We start from the raw sequence: 19,457 nt of genomic DNA, 5'->3' as shown, positions 1-19,457 counted from the left end.
TTAAGTACTTCCTCTTGAGGGGTTGTCGCCTGATGTCCATGAGGAGTAATTCCTTGAGGAATCACATAAGGTCTTCTGGTGATTTTCTTTTCATCAGTCTGAGTCACCAGAGGTGGGAATTTTTCTTCATAAGATCTGAGAGTAGCAATGCATGGGACAGTATTGACCGGATGAGAGAAATGATCCATTGGGTCTTTTCTGGACAATCCTGTCTTTTTGAGCATTGGTTTCCTTTTGACCATTGGAGCCGTTTCAGCATCGTCAGGAGGCTCAGGTCTTTTGGAGGAGCAAGAAGTTGGAAGTAACTTCTTCTTCTTTTTCTTTTTCTTCTGTCTTCTCCCATATTCTTCCTCATCAGTGTCACTCCATTGGTTAGCACAATCACAATCAGAATCACACATAGAGGGATCAACATCCCATATAAAGTGGCCATTTATATGAGAAACATAAACAGGTTTCCCGTTCTTATAAAAATGCACTGGTGGATCATGTTGGTTGTGAGTTGTTTGCACCTGAACAGGAGAGATCATGTTAATTCTTCTGAAAGATGGTCCTCGCAGTGAGGTTTGTTTGGTTATTCCGGGTTTCTGAAAAACAGTGGTCACCGTTCCATCACTATTATGAGTAATAGTTGGTGGTGTTGTAGTATGAACATCCATCTGTTCTTTCGGAAAAGCTTTTTCATAATCAGTAATCCATTCCAATGGAATAATAGAAGAGAGTTCATCAGTGGTGATCATTCTTGGAATGTTTACGATTGCTGGTCCTCTTGCATTATCTGTGAACATGAATAATGCTTCTCCTGTAGTGTTTGGGAGATTGAGATCAAGAGCATGATCTTGAACTCTATAGAGAACTTGATGATGCAGGGTGGCTTGTTCAGCATTTGAGTCTTGAATTACTCCAACCAGCTGTATCTGAATCTTCAGTCTCTGGCATATCGTTGGATCTGAGAGTCTCATGGTAAAATTAGGGGCTATAGTAAGAATGACACTCCCATTTGAGAGTGTGGTTACTAACGCTCCTATTAATGCATGCTGGTATTCTTTGAAGGTGGTATCTAAAAGAGCAACTTTGGCTGTTACAGGAAGGGATCTTCTCCCATGAAGAGTGAGAATCAGCCTAACTGCTCCTAGATGTACATGAGTGTAGCCCTGGTTCAGATAACTTTGGATGAGTTCTGGAGGAATCTCCAAGGTTATGTACTGTTCAGCAATAGTGGCTTTTAGACCACACTGTTGCATGTGTGAAGACTGGATGACTTCTTTAGGAGGAGGAGAAGGGTTTCTGTGGATGAGATGGCGGATGGAAGTGAGAGTTGATTTCTTTTGCCTTTGGTAGAAAGAATATGGACTTATGAGAGGATATTCAGAAGAACAAGCAAAACTCTTTGGTCATTAAATCAAAATCTCTCGCTCTTCACATTCAAATCTCGCTCACGCTGCGATCTAATCACTTATTCTTTCGCGTGTTTGCTTCGATCTCAATCTCGCTGGATTTCAATCCCAATCTCGCTCTCGCTCGATCTCAATTTTCGATCTCGATTCTCGATATCTTTCCGGTGAGACTGCAACCTTTGAATTTGTCGCCGATCTGCTCTCCTAAGTCATTGTTGCCTCTATGATCATTGCTGCTCCTCTGTCCTCCTCATTGTAAGTGTCTCTGCTTTTCGCTCCCAGTCATTATCACCAACTCACCATCGCTTTGTAGGTAGGTCATTCTTCCATCCTCAATGTGTTAATTTATGTTATGAATTTGTGGCCAACTCCTAATTTAGTGCTTTTTTATTACAAAATATGTTAATATATGCATTGATTTTGATTACTATATTTGTTAATTTTTGTAAATTTTGATTAATGTAGTTGATTTTCAGGCAATTAAATTCCATATGTTTAGCACTATAGAATTCAGACAAATTTTAGTTACAGACTTCTTCATTTCACTTCGGAACCAGAATAGTGCATTAGTAGTTAAAGGACATTAAAACCCAATTGAATGTATTTGTCACTAATTAATTGTATTTCTCACTCAACTGATTGAAACTTCTCATGATCTGCAATTGAAATTACTCATTTCGATCTGAATTACATGATGTTAAAGCTTCTTATTACAGAACGAAGAAGAGAAACTTCAACTACACAAGTAACTTCTCTTATCTTTCACTGAATTTGTTTTTTCATTTGGATTTTCAATTATAGCTAAAAAATTATAGTTAAGGGTTTTCATTGTTATGCGAATGAATACATATGGTGTGTTTGACAATGAATCCAAATTTTTTTAGTATAATTTTTTTATGAAAGTTCTTTGAGTTTTTGAGAGTGAATTTAAGGTGTTTGAAGAAATGCCTAAAAAACTTTGTGCATTTTGGAGTGCATTTATGAAAGTTCCTACCTTGGCTATTTCAGGTACAAACATTTTTCTATGATTTGTTTGCCTCACCGGATAATCTTCAACTACAGCAAAGCATTCCAGTTATTTCCAAGTGGTTAATCTATAATCAATTTAAATTTGTTGCTTCTAAAGGAATAAAACTTGGAGGGATTGGGAGTGTGCGAGGCTATGGTAAACGAGCAATAGGGTCTGGGAGATCTTGTCCACTTCCTTTGGTAAGCGATAGCTTTATCAGCAACCATTTAAACTAGACTGATTTTTAAATTTCTTTACCTAAAGATCTATGGTATTTGTATGCATTATAAAAACATAGTTGCTGCTTTAGTTATAGATTCTTATACACTAATTCTATAATAATGCTTTCAAAATTTCATACCCTTTATCTTCCCTCTAGATACTTAAATATTGTTAACAATCTATTGTTGGATTCTAAAGAGAAGCCTTGAGTTAGATGACACTTGGATTCTTGATTTTTGAAATTATGACAAGCATGATTTTAAAAACTGCACCTCTTCTACCACATCAAGATGATAAGAATTTATTGGTCGCATGATAGTAATGCTTATATAGATTAGTTGTATCTGTGTTCGGATATACTTTTGTAGAATTGATTTAGTTAGAACGGATTTTGAATTAGAGTGATTTGTATTTGATAGTTTCTTTTCTCCCAGAATCAATCAATTATGGAAGTTATATAAAGTTCTTTTGAGTTTTTGCATAATCTTCTATTGATAATAATCTTTTTAAGTTTACTTTGCTCACCAAAACTGTGCATTTAAAGCGTGCTCACTTTTCTATATTTATTCATCTCTTAATTTTCTACTCAAATCAAATTACTTGAGATTCAAACAATGGTTATTTCCATCATCTAAATAGAATTATTTATCTAGGGGAGATTAGAACATAGAAAAACAGGCTTTGGTTATAATGATCACTTTCATAGAAGTGAATACATATCTTTTGTTTGTAGCACATATCTACCCCATTGACATGGTATGTTTTTACTGCTACTTCTAAGCATTAGGTGCCATTGCTACCACTTTTGAGATAAAAGAATGCAACAATCTCCTTGGAATGTGGCTTAGGATGATGGAGTAAAAGTCCGACATGGCGCACTGGAACTGCGACAGCTGGGGATAGCAGCAACACATTGTAAACTTGAGCCTATGGTTGCCAATTTCATCAAGGTTTTATGAAGTCAGGAGATATACAGGTATGAACACTGCCTTGTATGAGTTTCTGCTGTTGCTGTTTAGAAATAACCGAATATTGAAATCAGGTATGCGCTGATGGAGATGGGTTATGACTCACCAAACCTTCCCATAGGGATGGTTACACAACTTCACTTGAAAAGATGTATGCAATTTGGTAATATTTTTTCTCCTGATTATTTCTGTCAAGTACTTTAAATGAGACTGACAAAAGAGGTACATCAGGTGAGGAAGCACTGTTGGAGTTCATGGAGAAGGTTAAGTCATCGAAGGAGAAGGAGTAGAGTGGACCAAAGGCTAGGCTGCCTGGACAGATATTAGCCAAAGATGGTTCACTATGATGCATTCCACTAGGCCTTTCCTTTTCAGAGATTATCAAGAGATTGCAGAACATGTAAGCCTAATGGTAGTTTGCTTCAAATCATTCACTTGTGTTAATCAGTCTTATCTTCTTAGGCTGTAGTCCTAAAGGGTGTCAGGGACATAACTGTGGCTTCTCACCTCATAGAAGATATGAGTGGTTCTACCATTGATATTTGATTATCATGTATCTATGTTTTTGAATCTCTTCATTTAGTTAGTGATGTTAAACTTATTAATCTGTGGTACAGATACTAACTATCATGGTGGACAATATTGAGAAAATATTGGAGAGAGGTGATCGGATTGAGCTTCTTGTCGATAAGACCGCTACAATGCAAGACAGTGCATTTCACTTTAGGAAACAATCAAAATTTCGAAGAGCTCTTTGGATGAAAAATTTGAAACTCCTGTGAATTTAATTTCTTTCATATGTTTCCTATTATAGTAATTTATAAAGTATATGAATTCCAAAATCAGCAAATCTTAAGGTAGAGGGCACCTTTTCCTTTTCTTGGGATTCTTGTCTTGATTGTATGTGTCGTTGGTCTTCAACAGGACGCGATTGATTTGCTTGATTTGTTCTCATACTTTACCTTATTATCGCTGCTTGTTGTGGAGGCATCACTCTACCATCATGCAGATCTTAGTTGACAGTTCGACAGTTCACAAAATGAATCCTATCAATATATGTATCGGAGTATTCCAAATTCGAATTTATGAGTTTGAGCAGAAAAATTAGAGTCTAAAAATAGTTACGTATTTATTGGCTATGTTTTTTCTCGTTGCTATATTATAAAAATAAAAAATACAAGCTGGAGCCTGATGAAATTCTATGCCATTATTGTGAGCTACCCATTTGTAAATGTGGATTATTGTAATCTTTTATCTAGGTTTAAATTCTTTTAACTTTATATTTTAATTTGTATGCACTATGGCCTTTTTTCAATGCTTTTGCAGTTTGATTAATTGGTGAGAATATGCTACTTGGTGGGAGTCAAGTATGAGAAGAAGGGAGTAGTCAGTGACGACGGATCCAAAAAATTTTATTAGTGAGGATAATATATATATATATATATATATATATATATATAATATGACAATAATTTTTATATTTATATTTTATTATTATAAAATATAATTAGTTTTCAAACTGTCTAAGGAATCAATTTAAACACTAAAATAATAAGTTAAATAGGTTTTATATTTTTTTAATTGTCAATACAATTAAATATATTTTTTATATATATTATTGAACAATTATTTAAAAATTCATCTTTAGTAACATTTATTTACATAAACATACCAAAAATTTAAAATTATTTTTATAATATTAAACAAACTAAATATATTTTTTATGGTTATATTTTTAATTTTTTATAATAAAAAATATTTAGTGGAGCTAAATTTTAGTTCTTTATTATATTTATTTAATTTTTTAATTTGTTAAGCACCGGGTTAATAAATAAAAAATAATTTTATTTTAACATCTGTAGTGTACCAGTTTTTAATGATAATAAATTTATCTATTGAAATTAAATTAATGTGCTTTATATTAGTATTTTTATATATTTATTATTGATTAATATTTATGTTTTGAGTTTTTTTTATTCCTATACACTGAGAAGTGTGTGAATCAAGAAAAAAAAAATTACTGGGATCAAAATTATTTTTTAAGTGGGGGAAAAAATTTTTTTATGTATCCTATATGAAACTTTATCAAAATTTAATGGGAGTACTTGCCCCACATAATTGAATGTAAATCCATCCCTGGGAGCAATGATGAATATCGCAGAGTGAAAAAACCAACATTTTGTGATGGTAAAATTAAAGATCATGTGTTTTGGTTGAAACTCCTTTAAGTTTAGAAAGAAATTTGGAACCATTGGTTAGTATTAAATATTTGTTCTCTTGTGTGATTGGTAAAATATTTGTATCATTTTTTTCTTTTTTTTTTTTAATATGGAATGTTCATAAAGTTTAAGTGCTATAAGTATTTTTTTATTTTATTTGTATCATGAAGTAAACTTATATAATGATTATTGATTAATGAAAGAGACTATTCATTTTGTGAATTTGTGAATTTAATGAAATATTTTATGTTGTAGTAATTATTTTTAGTATATTTATATTGTGTATAATATAAAATAAATAATAGTATAATATAACTAAAAAATTGTTACTAAAGATCTTTTGTAATATTTTTTAAGTGTTACAAAAAATATCTATGGTAATATTTTCTGAAGTGTTATAAAAAATATTTATAATAATATTTTTTTATGTGTTATAAAATATATCTATAATAATATTTTTTTAAGTGTTACCAAAAAAGATATATTGTAATACTTTTCATAATATTATTATAGAAGATCTATTATAATATTTTTATTAAATGTTATTAAATTTAAAAAATATTAATAAAACTCTTTAGTAATATAGAATATATTTAATATTTATTAAAATATTACTAATATATATAAATAACATTTTAATATAATTTGATAATATTTTTTAAATGTTAATAAAAGTCAAGTATGTAGTAATAAAAAAAAATCCTACGGTACTAATAGCAAAAGTCATCATGTGATGATGACAGTATGTAACACAAGGACACCGTTTATGCTATTAGTGTGGTTCCCGTTTCTCATTTATGACATAGAGATTAATTATACATAATTAAGTTGTTATATAATAATAATAATAATAATAATTACAATCTCCTCGAAAAAATGTTCTTTCTCTTAATAATTTATATAATAAATAATTATACAACACGTATGTCTTAAATATTTATAACATGGTCTCAAATATTTTTTTACATTATATATTTCTATAAAATTTATATTTTTCTTTTGTTAGATTCAACAAAATATATATTTCGCCAAATTATAATTGCATTTTGTGAATATTTATAAATAATTTGTAAATAATATAAAAATTTGTCTAATTTCATCGAAGAAATTGCAATAAATCCCAAATATATTGCATAATTGTATCAATAATCATGCCCTATTACTCATAACATTTAAATAAATTTTTTTGTTGAATCCCAGTCATGACTCATGATGCCTTTCTTATTTCATTGCTAAGCTGAAATTTTAGGTTAGTCTTACAATATAAAACTAATTTTTTATTTAAAGTTAGGAGTAAGATGCGAAGAAGAAGATTATGCAATTTAAACAATAATTTGTTGGTCTGCACCATAAAATTCTTGTAGAAAAAAATGGTGGACAAATATTTCTTTAGAATGACTCTTTTTTTTTGTAATATTTCTTTAAAATGATTTATTCATTTTTTTTCAATAAAATCATCTTACCAATGTCTACGGACTACCAAATAAATATTACCCCAAAAAAAGTTGGGCCCATATATCTATTTTATATAACAACTTTATTATATATAATTAATCTCTATGCCATAAATAAAAAACGGGACACTAGCCACACTTCCACGCGGTGCTCTCCTGTTACATGCTGCCATACACGCGTGGCGATCCCACTACGCCACGTACTGGACACGCGTCGCCATCCCACTATGCCATGCGTCGCCATCCCATTACGCCACGTATCGGACACGTGTTGCCATCCCACTACGCCACGCACTGTCATCATAAACGGGACACTAACCCATAATTATCAAATTCGGACTAGACTAATTGATCTGACAAAAAAACTAATAAATCAAATTTTAAATCGGTCCGGATTAACATTTTAATCAAAAAAATAAGTGAATCCATCAAATTCAAAAAATTCGGTCTAAATCGTGATTCGAATTGGACCGATCGAACCACTGATGTCAGCATCACTCTATTTCAAAAATTTAGAAAACATGTCAGGCGCTTTGGGGGTTCGAACCTTCAGCCACTAAGACAAGTTTTCCATATGTATTACATAGTGTCTTTTAATAAATATATTACTAACTATTAAATACATCTTAATTAATAATTTATGTATTAATTTTTTTAGTAATGTAAATTTAAATTTTTTTTTACTTTAATAAATAGTGTTCATATTAATTTAATTTATTTTTTATTTTAGACTTACTTTTTTCAAAAATTAATTATTTTTTAATTATATATAATTATTAAAATAAAAATTAAACTTTGTTTAATATCTATAAACTAAGAAAGATAAATAAAATTTTTTTATTAATCAATGATATATTTTTGTTATTAATAATTATATAACATTTATTAATATTAATATTTTTTAACATATATTTAAATAATATAATAGATACTAATTAATTAATAAATTAAAAAATAAGTTATTTTAATATAAAAAATTAAATTTTATATAATTATTTAATTATAATTAAATTAACTGGTTAAATCTATAATTTACTGGTAAATCAGTAACTCAATGACTTAATAATATGACCGGATTAATTACTAGATCGATTCTGATAACTATTTCCTAACCACACTTCAACGCTAATAGCATAGGAAACATTTCAAGTGCATCAGGAAGTACCGGTGCACTATTTATTTTAACCGTTGATTTTAATTAATATATATTATATATATTTTTTATAATTTAGATCAACGGTTAAAACAACTGGTACACCGGTACTCCTGGTGCACTTGAAATGCTTCCAGCATAAACGTATTCTCTTGTTACATGCTGTCATATACGCATCACCATTCCATTATGCACGTATTGTCATTATTACATGATGACTTTTGCTATCCGTACAGTAAAATTTTCTTTTATTAAAACGTTGTGTGTATATTATTTTCAATAAGTATTTCTAAGGTCTATGTTAATAGAATTTTTTTATTATTTTAAAAAGCATCTAAATATCATGTGCATATATTTATTTTTATTTTTATTATATTTAATGTATTTTGATTTTTAATTAAATAAGTAGTTTATATAGTTTTATTTTATTTTATTTAATAGTTGATAGATTTTATATAAAAAAATTCTCTTTAATATAAATATTTTATTAAACTAGTTCTAATTCTTCACTAAGTAAATTTTGTATTCTATGCTCTTTAATATAAATATTTTTTTCATGTTTTTTTTGTATGTTTTTTCTTTATTATTGTTTATTGTTGTTGCTGTTATTGAATTTTTTTTAATAATTTTATAACATTATGTATTTTTTTTATATTCTTGTTAACAGAATAAAACAAAAAAATTTACGAAGAGGTAAAACAAGAAGGAGAAATGAATTAAAAAAAGATGGTGATGAAGAAGATAAGGAAAAATTTTGAGTTAGGCTGAATTTATCTAAAAATAGCACCAAAAATTTTTAACTATGACATAAGAAATTTTTTAATTTTGACTCCGAAAATTTTTAACCGTAACACATGCTTTTGTTAACAAAAGCATAAAAGAAGAAGAATAAGAAGTTTTTTAATTTTGACAATAAAATTTTTTAACCGTAATACATGTTCTTATTAAGAGCATAAAACAAGAATGATGAGGAGGAATTTTGAGTTAGACAAAATTTATCAAAAAATAACACCAAAAATTTTTAACTATGACATAAAATTTTTTTAATTTTGACTCCAAAATTTTTTAACCGTAATACATGCTCTTGTTAAGAGCATAAAAGAAGAAGAATAAGAAGTTCTTAACTTTAACAATAAAATTTTTTTAATCGTGATACATGTTCTTATTAAGAGCATAAAATAAGAATGATGTGGAGGATGAGGAGGAGAAAAAAGAAGAAGATAATGATAAAAGAAAAAAAAAGAAATCAAACGAGAAAAAAAAAAAGAAGAAAAAAAAGGAAGTGATAGAGTGATTATAGTAGTAACAACGATAATTTAGTTGGAGTTAATTATTTATTCAACTTTATTTTGAGTTTTTTTTAAATAAAAAATAATATTCTCTTGTGAACTTAATAAAATAAAATATAAATACTTAATTAATTCTTAAAAAATTTAAATTTTTTTTATAATTTTAAAAAATTTATTTTATAATAATATTTTTAAGTTTGAATTGTCTCGTAATAAATTTTTTAAAAGAATTATTTATCTAATACATATTTAAAAATTGATGAAAAATCATAGAGAAACTAATCTGAAAATAATAAAATTTTATTAAAAATAATAAATAGAAAACAATGAAAAAGGAATGAAGAATGCAAGCAAGCAAGCAAAATCCAAGAAAGTACCAAAAAAAAAAAATGCACCAAAAAATAAACCCAAGAAAGTACCCAACCCTCTGAATTCTCAATTCTCTGTACGACTGCACACCGTTTGATTGGCCTCAGCTCACAAACCCCAACTTTTCAACTGTTAATGGCCTTCCTCTGCTGACCACCCGCGGCGGCGCATACTTCATGTCTTTCATCCGTAACCACGGCGGAGTCTTCCACGGTGGCCCCACCACCGATCACCACCTTCCATCAAAACGCAAACTTGAAGACTCCGGCTCCCTCATCGATGACAGCAGCGACAGCAACGATTTGATGAGCGACTTAGTGTCGGTCAGAATGAGAAAAGACGAAGGAGGAGCAGTGAATTCATGGTCTCCAATTAGAACCCCTCTAAGCCCTCTTTCGGAGACCCAGTCCCAAAGGAGTTTGTCTATTTGGCCACACTTGCAGTTCTTCGTTCGGATGATGTCTGAGGGCAACACCATGGTCATGCACGCTTTTCCGGAAGACAGCGTCAAATCCATCCACCAGCGAATTCAGCACATCAAGGGAATTCCTATCCATGAACAGAGACTGATCTATATGGGAAAGCAGCTTCAATTTGAGCAGACTCTTGCAGAGTGTTCCATTCAAAATGATGCCAGCCTCCAGTTAGTTGGTCGGATGCGCAGCACGGAGCACCCGCAAGCCTGGCAGGTCATGAACGACATGATTTCCGTTGTGTATAGAATGTGCAGAGGGGAATCTCTCCCTAATGCACTCAAGACCGTAAAAGGCCTCATTGACAGTTACCTGAACATGACCCCTAGAGACTGTGACTCTGCTTTGGGCTACTTCCAGATTTTCATGTCTTGTTCGGCACCCGCTGTTTTGGTCATGCTCTACCTTTCTCCCTTTACAGGTAATAAGGACTGTGCCGACTCTTCTGTTAGGCATTTTGTGAATTCTTGTCGTAGTACATTGTCTGAGGAATTGCATAGCCAGTTTGCGCTTGTGGTGTTGGAGTTTTGCAAATTGCTTAGGAGGCTGCACTGTGATGATCCTTTGTATATGTTTTGCCGGAGTACTTTGGGGTCCTTGTTGGAAACTGATTGTGTGTGCTGTGGTACTACTGAGGAGGATGTTAAAGGGTTGATTTTGGTTCAAGATATATTCCCATTTGTCCGTGAGCTTGCCAATAGCTTGTTGAGTGATTTGGATTTGAGTTTGGAATCCCCAACCTATGCTGGGCACTTGTACAGCGATGTTAGAGATCTTAGGGCATTCTTGGTCCCGTTGAGATCTGGAATCAGTGTGCAACAATCACTCATGGTTTCTGCAACGGATGAGGAGCGCCACACCGATGCCATGCTCACAGAAGAGATTGAAAACCTTCATTTTTTATACATTGAGTTGCTGAGCAAGATGGACGAATGCCTTAAAAAAGTGGATAGCAGCTTAGCAGACCAGGAGATAACAGAATGGGATACTCCTTATAATGCGTGGTCTCAGTATCTTTCTATTTTGAAGGAATTACATCAAATCTCTAAGCTTTATGATGGTGCTGAAGAGGAACTTTGGAATGTTTTAACACGTCAAAGAAGTGCAGTGTGTCAACTGATTGTTAGGTATGCAAAGAGGAATGATGAACATCATTGGATTCTTGAACGCAAGTGTGTGACGAATTTTGAATCAAGAAGGCATTTGGCGCTGCTGATGCTGCCAGAGGTAAAAGATGACTATGAGGAGTTGCATGAGATGCTCATTGATAGGTCTCAGTTATTGGCTGAATCTTTCGAATACATAGGACGTGTGGAACCAGAATCTCTACGTGGGGGCCTATTTATGGAATTCAAAAATGAGGAAGCTACTGGGCCGGGTGTACTGAGGGAGTGGTTTTTTCTGGTATGTCAAGAAATATTCAATCCGCAAAATGCTCTTTTTGTCGCATGCCCAAATGACAAACGAAGATTTTTCCCCAATCCTGGTAATGCTTCATCTGGATTTCCAAATAGACCTCCCCGTCTTTTTTAATCGATTGTGCCATTCATGTGTCCTTCAATACAGTCATGTTTTGTGTGGATTTGGTGTTAGATCATTTATCTGTGTTATAATATTTTATTACACATTGAATAGTTCAAGATTCGACCATCCAGAGGTATTTTAGGGTCACCTTATCATGCTTGAGAATGTTAATAGAGTTATCAGTAGTGCCCAATAATAGGGTGAACCTAGTGTAGTTGAATATCACTCCAAGAGGCTGTGATGGTGAGTGATCATGGTTGCCTACACTATGTGGACCAAAAACCCATGTGTGCCCTTTTCCTTTTTGCTGTTTTTCATAGATATCTTAAGAATTTTTTTGAATGATGTTTCTTCTATTTCTGCTGAAGCATAATAGGGTTTGGGTAGCTATCTCATACAGTTTATTGGTGTGATTTTAAATTTTTGGATGTGTAATTTTTTCTTTTTATTTTGGATGAAAAGTTGTTTCCTTAGGAGGCCTGTTATTTATTTACTCGTGAAAATAATTTAGGTAAAATTTACTCCCACTTTTACCCTCTAGCCATGTTTGGATGATTTTTGTTTCAATTTTTGCAGTAGCTTTCTAGGGTTCTGAATAACCCTCCCACTCTACCCTTCAAAGCACTTCTCTAATACTCTCTTACTTATGCCACTCCTGTTTCAAGCCACCTTCTTTCCTGCCAACCCTTGCAGCTTTCCAGTAACTTAGTTGTTCCTGCAAACATCAAATACCCACTAGATTTGCTTGTTGGAGTCATTGTTGAGCATTTTATTTTTAAAAAATTTCTTGTCATCAAGTTTAGTTTGTCATTTTTTCTATTTTTGCAGCATCTAAAGTAGATCCTCTGCACCTTGAATATTTCCGCTTCTCTGGTCGAGTTATTGCATTGGCTTTGATGCATAGGGTGCATGTTGGTGTAGTTCTTGACCGTGTGTTTTTCCAGCAATTAGCCGGAAATGAAATTACTTTAGAAGATATAAGGGATGCAGATCCACACTTGTATAGTAGCTACAAGCAAATATTGGAGATGGATCCTGGTTTCATTGATTCAGATTCATTAGGACTGACATTTGTTAGAGAGGTGGAAGAGTTAGGACACAGGGAAGTGGTTGAGCTGTGTCCCGGTGGGAAGAACATCGTTGTACATAGTAAGAACAGGGAAAATTATGTTGATCTTCTTATACAGGATCATTTTGTAACATCTATATCTGAGCAGGTGTCACAATTTGCCAAAGGCTTTGGTGATATTCTCTCAAACTCAAGCCTCGAGTCATCATTCTTTCAAAGTTTAGACCTTAAAGATCTTGACTGGATGCTGCATGGGAGTGAAGATATCATTTCTGTTGAGGACTGGAAAGCACATACTGAGTATCAAGGCTATGAAGAGACAGATCCTCAGATATCTTGGTTTTGGGAGGTATGTTTATGATGCTTTTAGTGAACTACAATGTCAATGTTTGTATATATCTTTCTCTTCTTGGGTTCTATTATATTTTCCCTTCATATATAGAATACAGTAAAGGAGTTTTCCTGGTTTTTAGAGGCAGGAATGTTTTTATTGGGTAACAAGTACTTGCTACATAACCCTCTGATGCTTGTCTTGTTCCATTTTTGCCACAAGCAAAAGAGTTTTATTCCCTATTGCAACTTGGGAAATGTTTTTGCCTATTTTTGCCTATTGTTCTTTCCCATTCTTCAACGGAGTCATGCTAGATTCCTTTTTGTGTTGGGACTAAATTATCACTTTGCCTCCAGTGTTCAACCTTCAATGTGCTAAGTATAATTTACCAATATCTCTTAAGTTCATTTATTCCTACAAAAACTAATATATATTTAGTACTGAAGCCCGAAATCATACTTGTGATACCTTGTATTCAATGACACTATTCTTTCATCATGCAGCATATTTTAATTCTCTATAACCAACTAAAAAAATTGTGTATATATGAATATTATCAATTCGAGCCCTTAATGTAATAGCATCTTGTTATCTAACATTTTTTTAAGTTACCTATTACAGCTGCATTATAGAGCCATAAAGTGTACTAGTGTATTGCAGATGTTCCAGAAATTCTAGTAGCATAGAATTTCTCCTTTATGTTGAGAAATCTGACTATCAACTTCTAGTCTCTATTCTATTTATTGAAATCAAAAGTGGACGGGTAGCATATCTCATGAACAATTAGCTCTGGAATGTTTTTCAGATAACAAAGTCTTGCAACATAGCATTTGCATAGAGATACTGCCCCCTTCCCGTACTTTTCAAATTGTTATAAATGTTACATTCTGTTTAAAACTTTGGCAGATTCTTGGGAGGATGACAGGTGAAAAGAGAAGGGTACTTCTGTTCTTCTGGACGTCTGTGAAATATTTACCAGTTGAAGGCTTCCCTGGTTTGGCTTCGAGTCTCTCCATTTACAGGTCCCCTGAACATGAGGATCACCTTCCGACATCTCACACATGTTTTTACCGGCTGTGCCTCCCAGCCTATTCATCGATGGCCATCATGCAAGATCGTCTTAAAGTTCTCACTCAAGACCACATTGGCTGCAGTTTTGGTACTTGGTGAATGAACATACCTGCAATTTGGATACAAGTTGTTTTCACTGCACATAGAGATATATCGTTATTCAGCATGTGTACAGATAGATTATAGGAGTATTCCATCTATTACCTAAATGGATATATTGGGAGAAGGTTCACTAGTTCTTTTTCTCATTGATCTTAGTAAAATGTCGATATAAAAGAGGTATCAATAAAATAGGATTAAAGATTATATGTTCTATCGTTATAGGGAATAGCTAGCTTCTATGTACATGTACTTGCGAAGTATGCACTTGTAACTTGTAAGTTTGGGTTTATGAAAATCGTGCTCAGAGCAATTTGTTCTCTTCCTTGTTGAGATTTAGAACGTAGAGTTCAAGACAAATAAACATGAATGGATCTTGATTTTTTACTTTTGAAAGAATGTGGCACCTGCCACCTGTGTTAAACAACCATAACCACTTCCAGCACAAGAAGTCAGCCTTGGTTTGTTTATGGTCACCTCCCTTTAACACGCTGTGATGTTACCTTGGATGCAGAAACTCTTCAGGGCAACATCATTTATCTTAACACATAAAGTAGTTTACTGGTTCATATTTAGAGATATGATATTAATTCATTAAGATATGTAAATTGAGATATTGTTGCATAAGGCAAAGCTACAAGAGATAAAACATAACATGATCACAAAATTCAGAGTATTGAAAAATAGATATAATTTTATTCAAACCAAAAGATGAAACCAAACTAGTTGATCCGATCCCTCCTGGAATCAAACCATCATCCCCATACATTACCAATAGAATTCCCTTATGTTTTCAGCACTTTACTCGGCATGATCCTAATGTGGAGCCATAAGTGTAGTGCTTACATAAAGACTGCTATATATCTCTCATAACCAAATACTTGCTTCAGAATATAACATCAATAACAGATATAAACTAAACGGAAAAAAAAAATATTAATAATAACAAAGAAAAGGGTTTCAACTTTAGGCATGCAAAAAGGTAGAACTCATATTCCCAACTTTCCAATCTCCATATATCTAAGCTTCGGTCTTCTCAACTGGAACTTCGACGGGGGCGGCATCAGCGACGGTTTCAGATGGTTTGTTCTCCTCAGTTGGCTTATCTTCCTCCACTGGTGCTGATTCCTCTGTCACAGCAGTTTCCTCTGCTGCTGGCTGCTCTTCTTTCACTTCTTCTGGTTTTTCTTCTATCTTTTCGGCTGGTGCTGCCGCCTCCTCTGCCTCGGCCTTTCCTTCCTCTGTCACCTCCTTAGTCTCTTCTTCAACTGGAGCTTCAGTTTCTTGAGCAACAGGGGCATCTGTTGTTGCTTCTGGTTCTGGTACTGCATCTTTTGCTTCTTCAATAATGGTTTCTTCCTTTGCTTCTTCGGTGGCTGGTTGTTCTGGTGCTGGAGCCTCGGTAGCTGCTTGTTCTGTGGTTGTTTCCTCTGCCTTGGTTGCCTCAACTGCTTCGGTTTCTGTCACATTTGTAGGTACTTGCTGTGCAATCTGCAGCATCAAATTCATTTGAACTAAGCAATGTGAAAATCAAGGCTTAACAAGGGTTTGAGACAAAGAAAAAAGCTTGATCTTCGGGAAAATGTTGCTTGAATGATCAACATGGTTGTGGAGACATTCCATGCAATAGTTATTGGTTTGTTTATGATCAAAAGCAAATGACACAGAAAAGGAGCAATTGAGAAAATGAGTGTTATTGCAATAGAGTAGACATGCTTCTTAAGTACACATTCAATAAGTTCTGATTTGTTGATCGACAATAAATCACAGCAAACAAATCATGGAGATACAGAAATAATTAACTAGTAACATAAACGTTTTGGTTTCTATCATCATCATCATATAATAAAGAGGCTACTAAATTAGTAAACTTCAAATGGACTAATGACTCAGAGTGCAATGTTGAAGAAGCACAGATTTAGTTACCTCAACGCTGGCCATTAGGAATGCAGAAAAGAGAGAACGTGGAAGAATTGAATGGGTTGGGAAGTGTATGAAGAAGAAAGCAAGAGAGCTTATTGTGAGTGTGAGTGTGAGTGTGGTGAAGAGTTGATGAAACTATGGGGTAATATATAGAGGGCCTAAAGTTTTGAATAATAAAGGAATTAATACAAAGAGTGACCACTTGGCAGAATCTTTTTCAATCAGAAACCTCATCATGCTGACACAAATCAAATGGTATCACAATGTCTAGCTGTAAAATATTTTTGTTTCCCATGATTAATTTTTTCCAGAATTTGTAAGATTATTTTGAGCAGAAAAACTATTTAGCTGCAAGTAAAAGGTTAAATATTAGTAGTTATTTACGGAAATACAAGAAAAATTATATTAGTAGAGATGCAATCATACATTTATCTTTTTTTTTTTTACGGTACCTCGTACGACAAATATGGTAGTCGATAAATTGGTTAAAATGAGTGTTTTTGTTCAATATACTTTTTTTAGTATTTGTATTTTTAATTTTGGTGAATTACTTCACTATTTAAAATATTTTTTAAGTATTGTTGTATAATTGATTCTATCTTATGGATACAAATAATTCTTAACCACTATAAAATAAAACAAAATTTCACGTAATTGGAATCTATCCATGATTTGAATATATAAGTAACGGTTTTTTAATAGACAAAAACAGCAAAGATGAGGCGCATCATGTATTATATATTTAAAGGAAAGTAAATTGAAAATGGTTGTAACGAATTTAATTCAGCAGTGCAGATTATTAGTACAAGATACCTACAAAATCAGGCATTGCCATCAAATAATTTAATGGGTGCAGTGGGGTTTTTGTCTATGTACCAATAATACATAGCAGTTGAGCTAGTGTACCACCACCACTGCCATATATTATGAAGTAGCAGACATAATCCTTCCCTTTGTGACCGTAAAATGTGAAAAATCCCATTTAACTGCTCTTGGGTCAACAAAATGAAGCTCTTTTGTTTCTCGTTTGTCCTAAGGTGTAATAGAATTGATGCTAGTAAGTACTAAAATGAAAAGGCAACAACATCAAGGGAGGATGGGGCGGTGGCTAATGTAGGGCCCAATGAGGAAGTGCGATCACTACCGTCCAATTTATGTGGGCCCAGATGGACATCACAGTTGGCATAAACACAGAAAAGAAAAGGGCTTTTGGTTCCCATGAGTGTGCAGGCTATGCCAATTGGGCACCGCCCCTTCTATTTTTTCTCCTAAAAAAGTTGCATTAATCCATTCCCTCCTAAGCTTTCCACGTCTTACACTCGTGACATGGGTCCCACTTTCCATCCTCCCTTTCAATCTGCCACCTCACACCTTCCATTTCATTTTCCCTCTATTCATTTTTAATTATTATAAGGAATAATAATAATACGATGAGAATATTTTCTTTTTTACAATGTCAAAAAATTATTAAATATTCTTACACCATGTTTTCACCAAATGCTAAATGTAATTTCTTTGCCTTAAGAAAGATGCTCTCTTATTATCATATTCATCTTATGAGTAATTGGGTTCGCTTATTGGGGATCTCCTCAGTCCTCTCTTCCCTGTCATAATAATAATTCTAGTCTAACACGACTATCAATATTATTAACTCGGCTTTTGGACGTAACCTACATGCTCTGCCTCTGCAATCTGCATCTCTAATTGCGTGGCATTTTAGCTATTTCATTCCTTTTCTTTTGCAATTCTCATTTTCAGTAGTTATTATGTGCTTTGCCTTGTGCCGTAATCTGTTTAAATTCATGTATTAAATCCAATTCTTTAAAATTTGATTGATGTGATCTATATACACAGATAACAAATTAATTAATTTGCAATAGTTTCGGCCATACATGATATTTATATTATAACAGAAAAATTTAATGATAACTGTTTTTGCATGGTGAATCAATCGAGCGATATTGTTTATTACTGGCATGGGAAGACCGGAAGAAGCAATTTTTCCTTGCTCTCTCTACCTTGAATCATTTGAAGTTTGATGATATGGACCAATAATTGTGCACCACATGTATGTGTGTAGACCCGTGAATCATGGATGGAATATCTATAATGCTTTGGTATAGTTTTTAGCATAATCTCATGCATATGCTATGTAATCTAAACTAGGTGTTAGTGTGTGATTCATATTATGGATCTTGAATGATGCAAAGGTTTGTTGTATTTAGATATCAAATTTGTTTGGGAAATGTACATAATGGATAGTTATTTAACCTAATAGGAATGAAAAATGAAAATTACTTCATAAATTATCTTAAATCTAAAATTTTTCATTCAATTATTTTAAAAATAATCATTCAAATTCTAAATTACAAACCGTTTTCACCCCCTAAATCACTCTTTCTCTCCACCCGGCAGTCACTTTTGTAGCCCCCTTCTTCCGTTATTGTCGCGGAATCATCATTAAACAACCATCTACGTAGTTATTAAAATAATCATCTGTCTACCTAGTGAATTGAGCATCCAGCACATTTGCATAGTGGAGAGAGTGGACGGCTACTAGATTGTGAAAGAGAACAGAATTAAATCAGAGGTCTTAAGGAAGAGAAAGAAGAGAGCTAAAAATTCTGTATCTTCATTGATTATGGATATGTGAATATATAGCAATCAAAGTCATAAACCAACAAATTTTTTTTGCCATCTCTCCCATTGATTATGTATATTCATTGACTGTGGATATGTGAATATATAGCACGGAAATAGCGTGTGTCTCGAACAGCATGACCGGAGGCGGTGGTCTACGGTGGGGCATGCATGGCCTGTGGCGGTAGGCAGCGATAACGAGGACGCATAGAGCCACGGATCGAAGTTGTTCATACCCTGGCCCAAT

General features: G+C 33.1%; 2 protein-coding genes across 2 annotated transcripts; one reads left to right on the top strand and one right to left on the bottom strand.

Annotated features, from left to right (window-relative positions):
• The first annotated feature begins 10,090 nt into the window (after positions 1–10,090).
• Positions 10,091–14,967, top strand: LOC130971204 (E3 ubiquitin-protein ligase UPL5-like). Its single transcript, XM_057897093.1, has 3 exons — positions 10,091–12,039; positions 12,906–13,495; positions 14,384–14,967. Exons 1-3 carry the CDS (start codon positions 10,257–10,259, stop codon positions 14,645–14,647), a joined length of 2,637 nt encoding a protein of 878 aa, XP_057753076.1. The 5' UTR covers positions 10,091–10,256; the 3' UTR covers positions 14,648–14,967.
• A 354-nt stretch (positions 14,968–15,321) lies between these two features.
• Positions 15,322–16,726, bottom strand: LOC130971220 (major latex allergen Hev b 5-like). The gene is made up of 2 exons (XM_057897094.1): positions 16,574–16,726; positions 15,322–16,138 (listed from the first exon to the last, which is right to left on the bottom strand). Exons 1-2 carry the CDS (start codon positions 16,586–16,588, stop codon positions 15,668–15,670), a joined length of 486 nt encoding a protein of 161 aa, XP_057753077.1. The 5' UTR covers positions 16,589–16,726; the 3' UTR covers positions 15,322–15,667.
• Positions 16,727–19,457: the final 2,731 nt, after the last annotated feature.

Source organism: Arachis stenosperma, chromosome 1 (genome assembly GCF_014773155.1).
Source record: "Arachis stenosperma cultivar V10309 chromosome 1, arast.V10309.gnm1.PFL2, whole genome shotgun sequence".
Classification (NCBI taxonomy): domain Eukaryota; kingdom Viridiplantae; phylum Streptophyta; class Magnoliopsida; order Fabales; family Fabaceae; genus Arachis; species Arachis stenosperma.
This window is presented reverse-complemented; position numbering and strand designations above follow the sequence as displayed.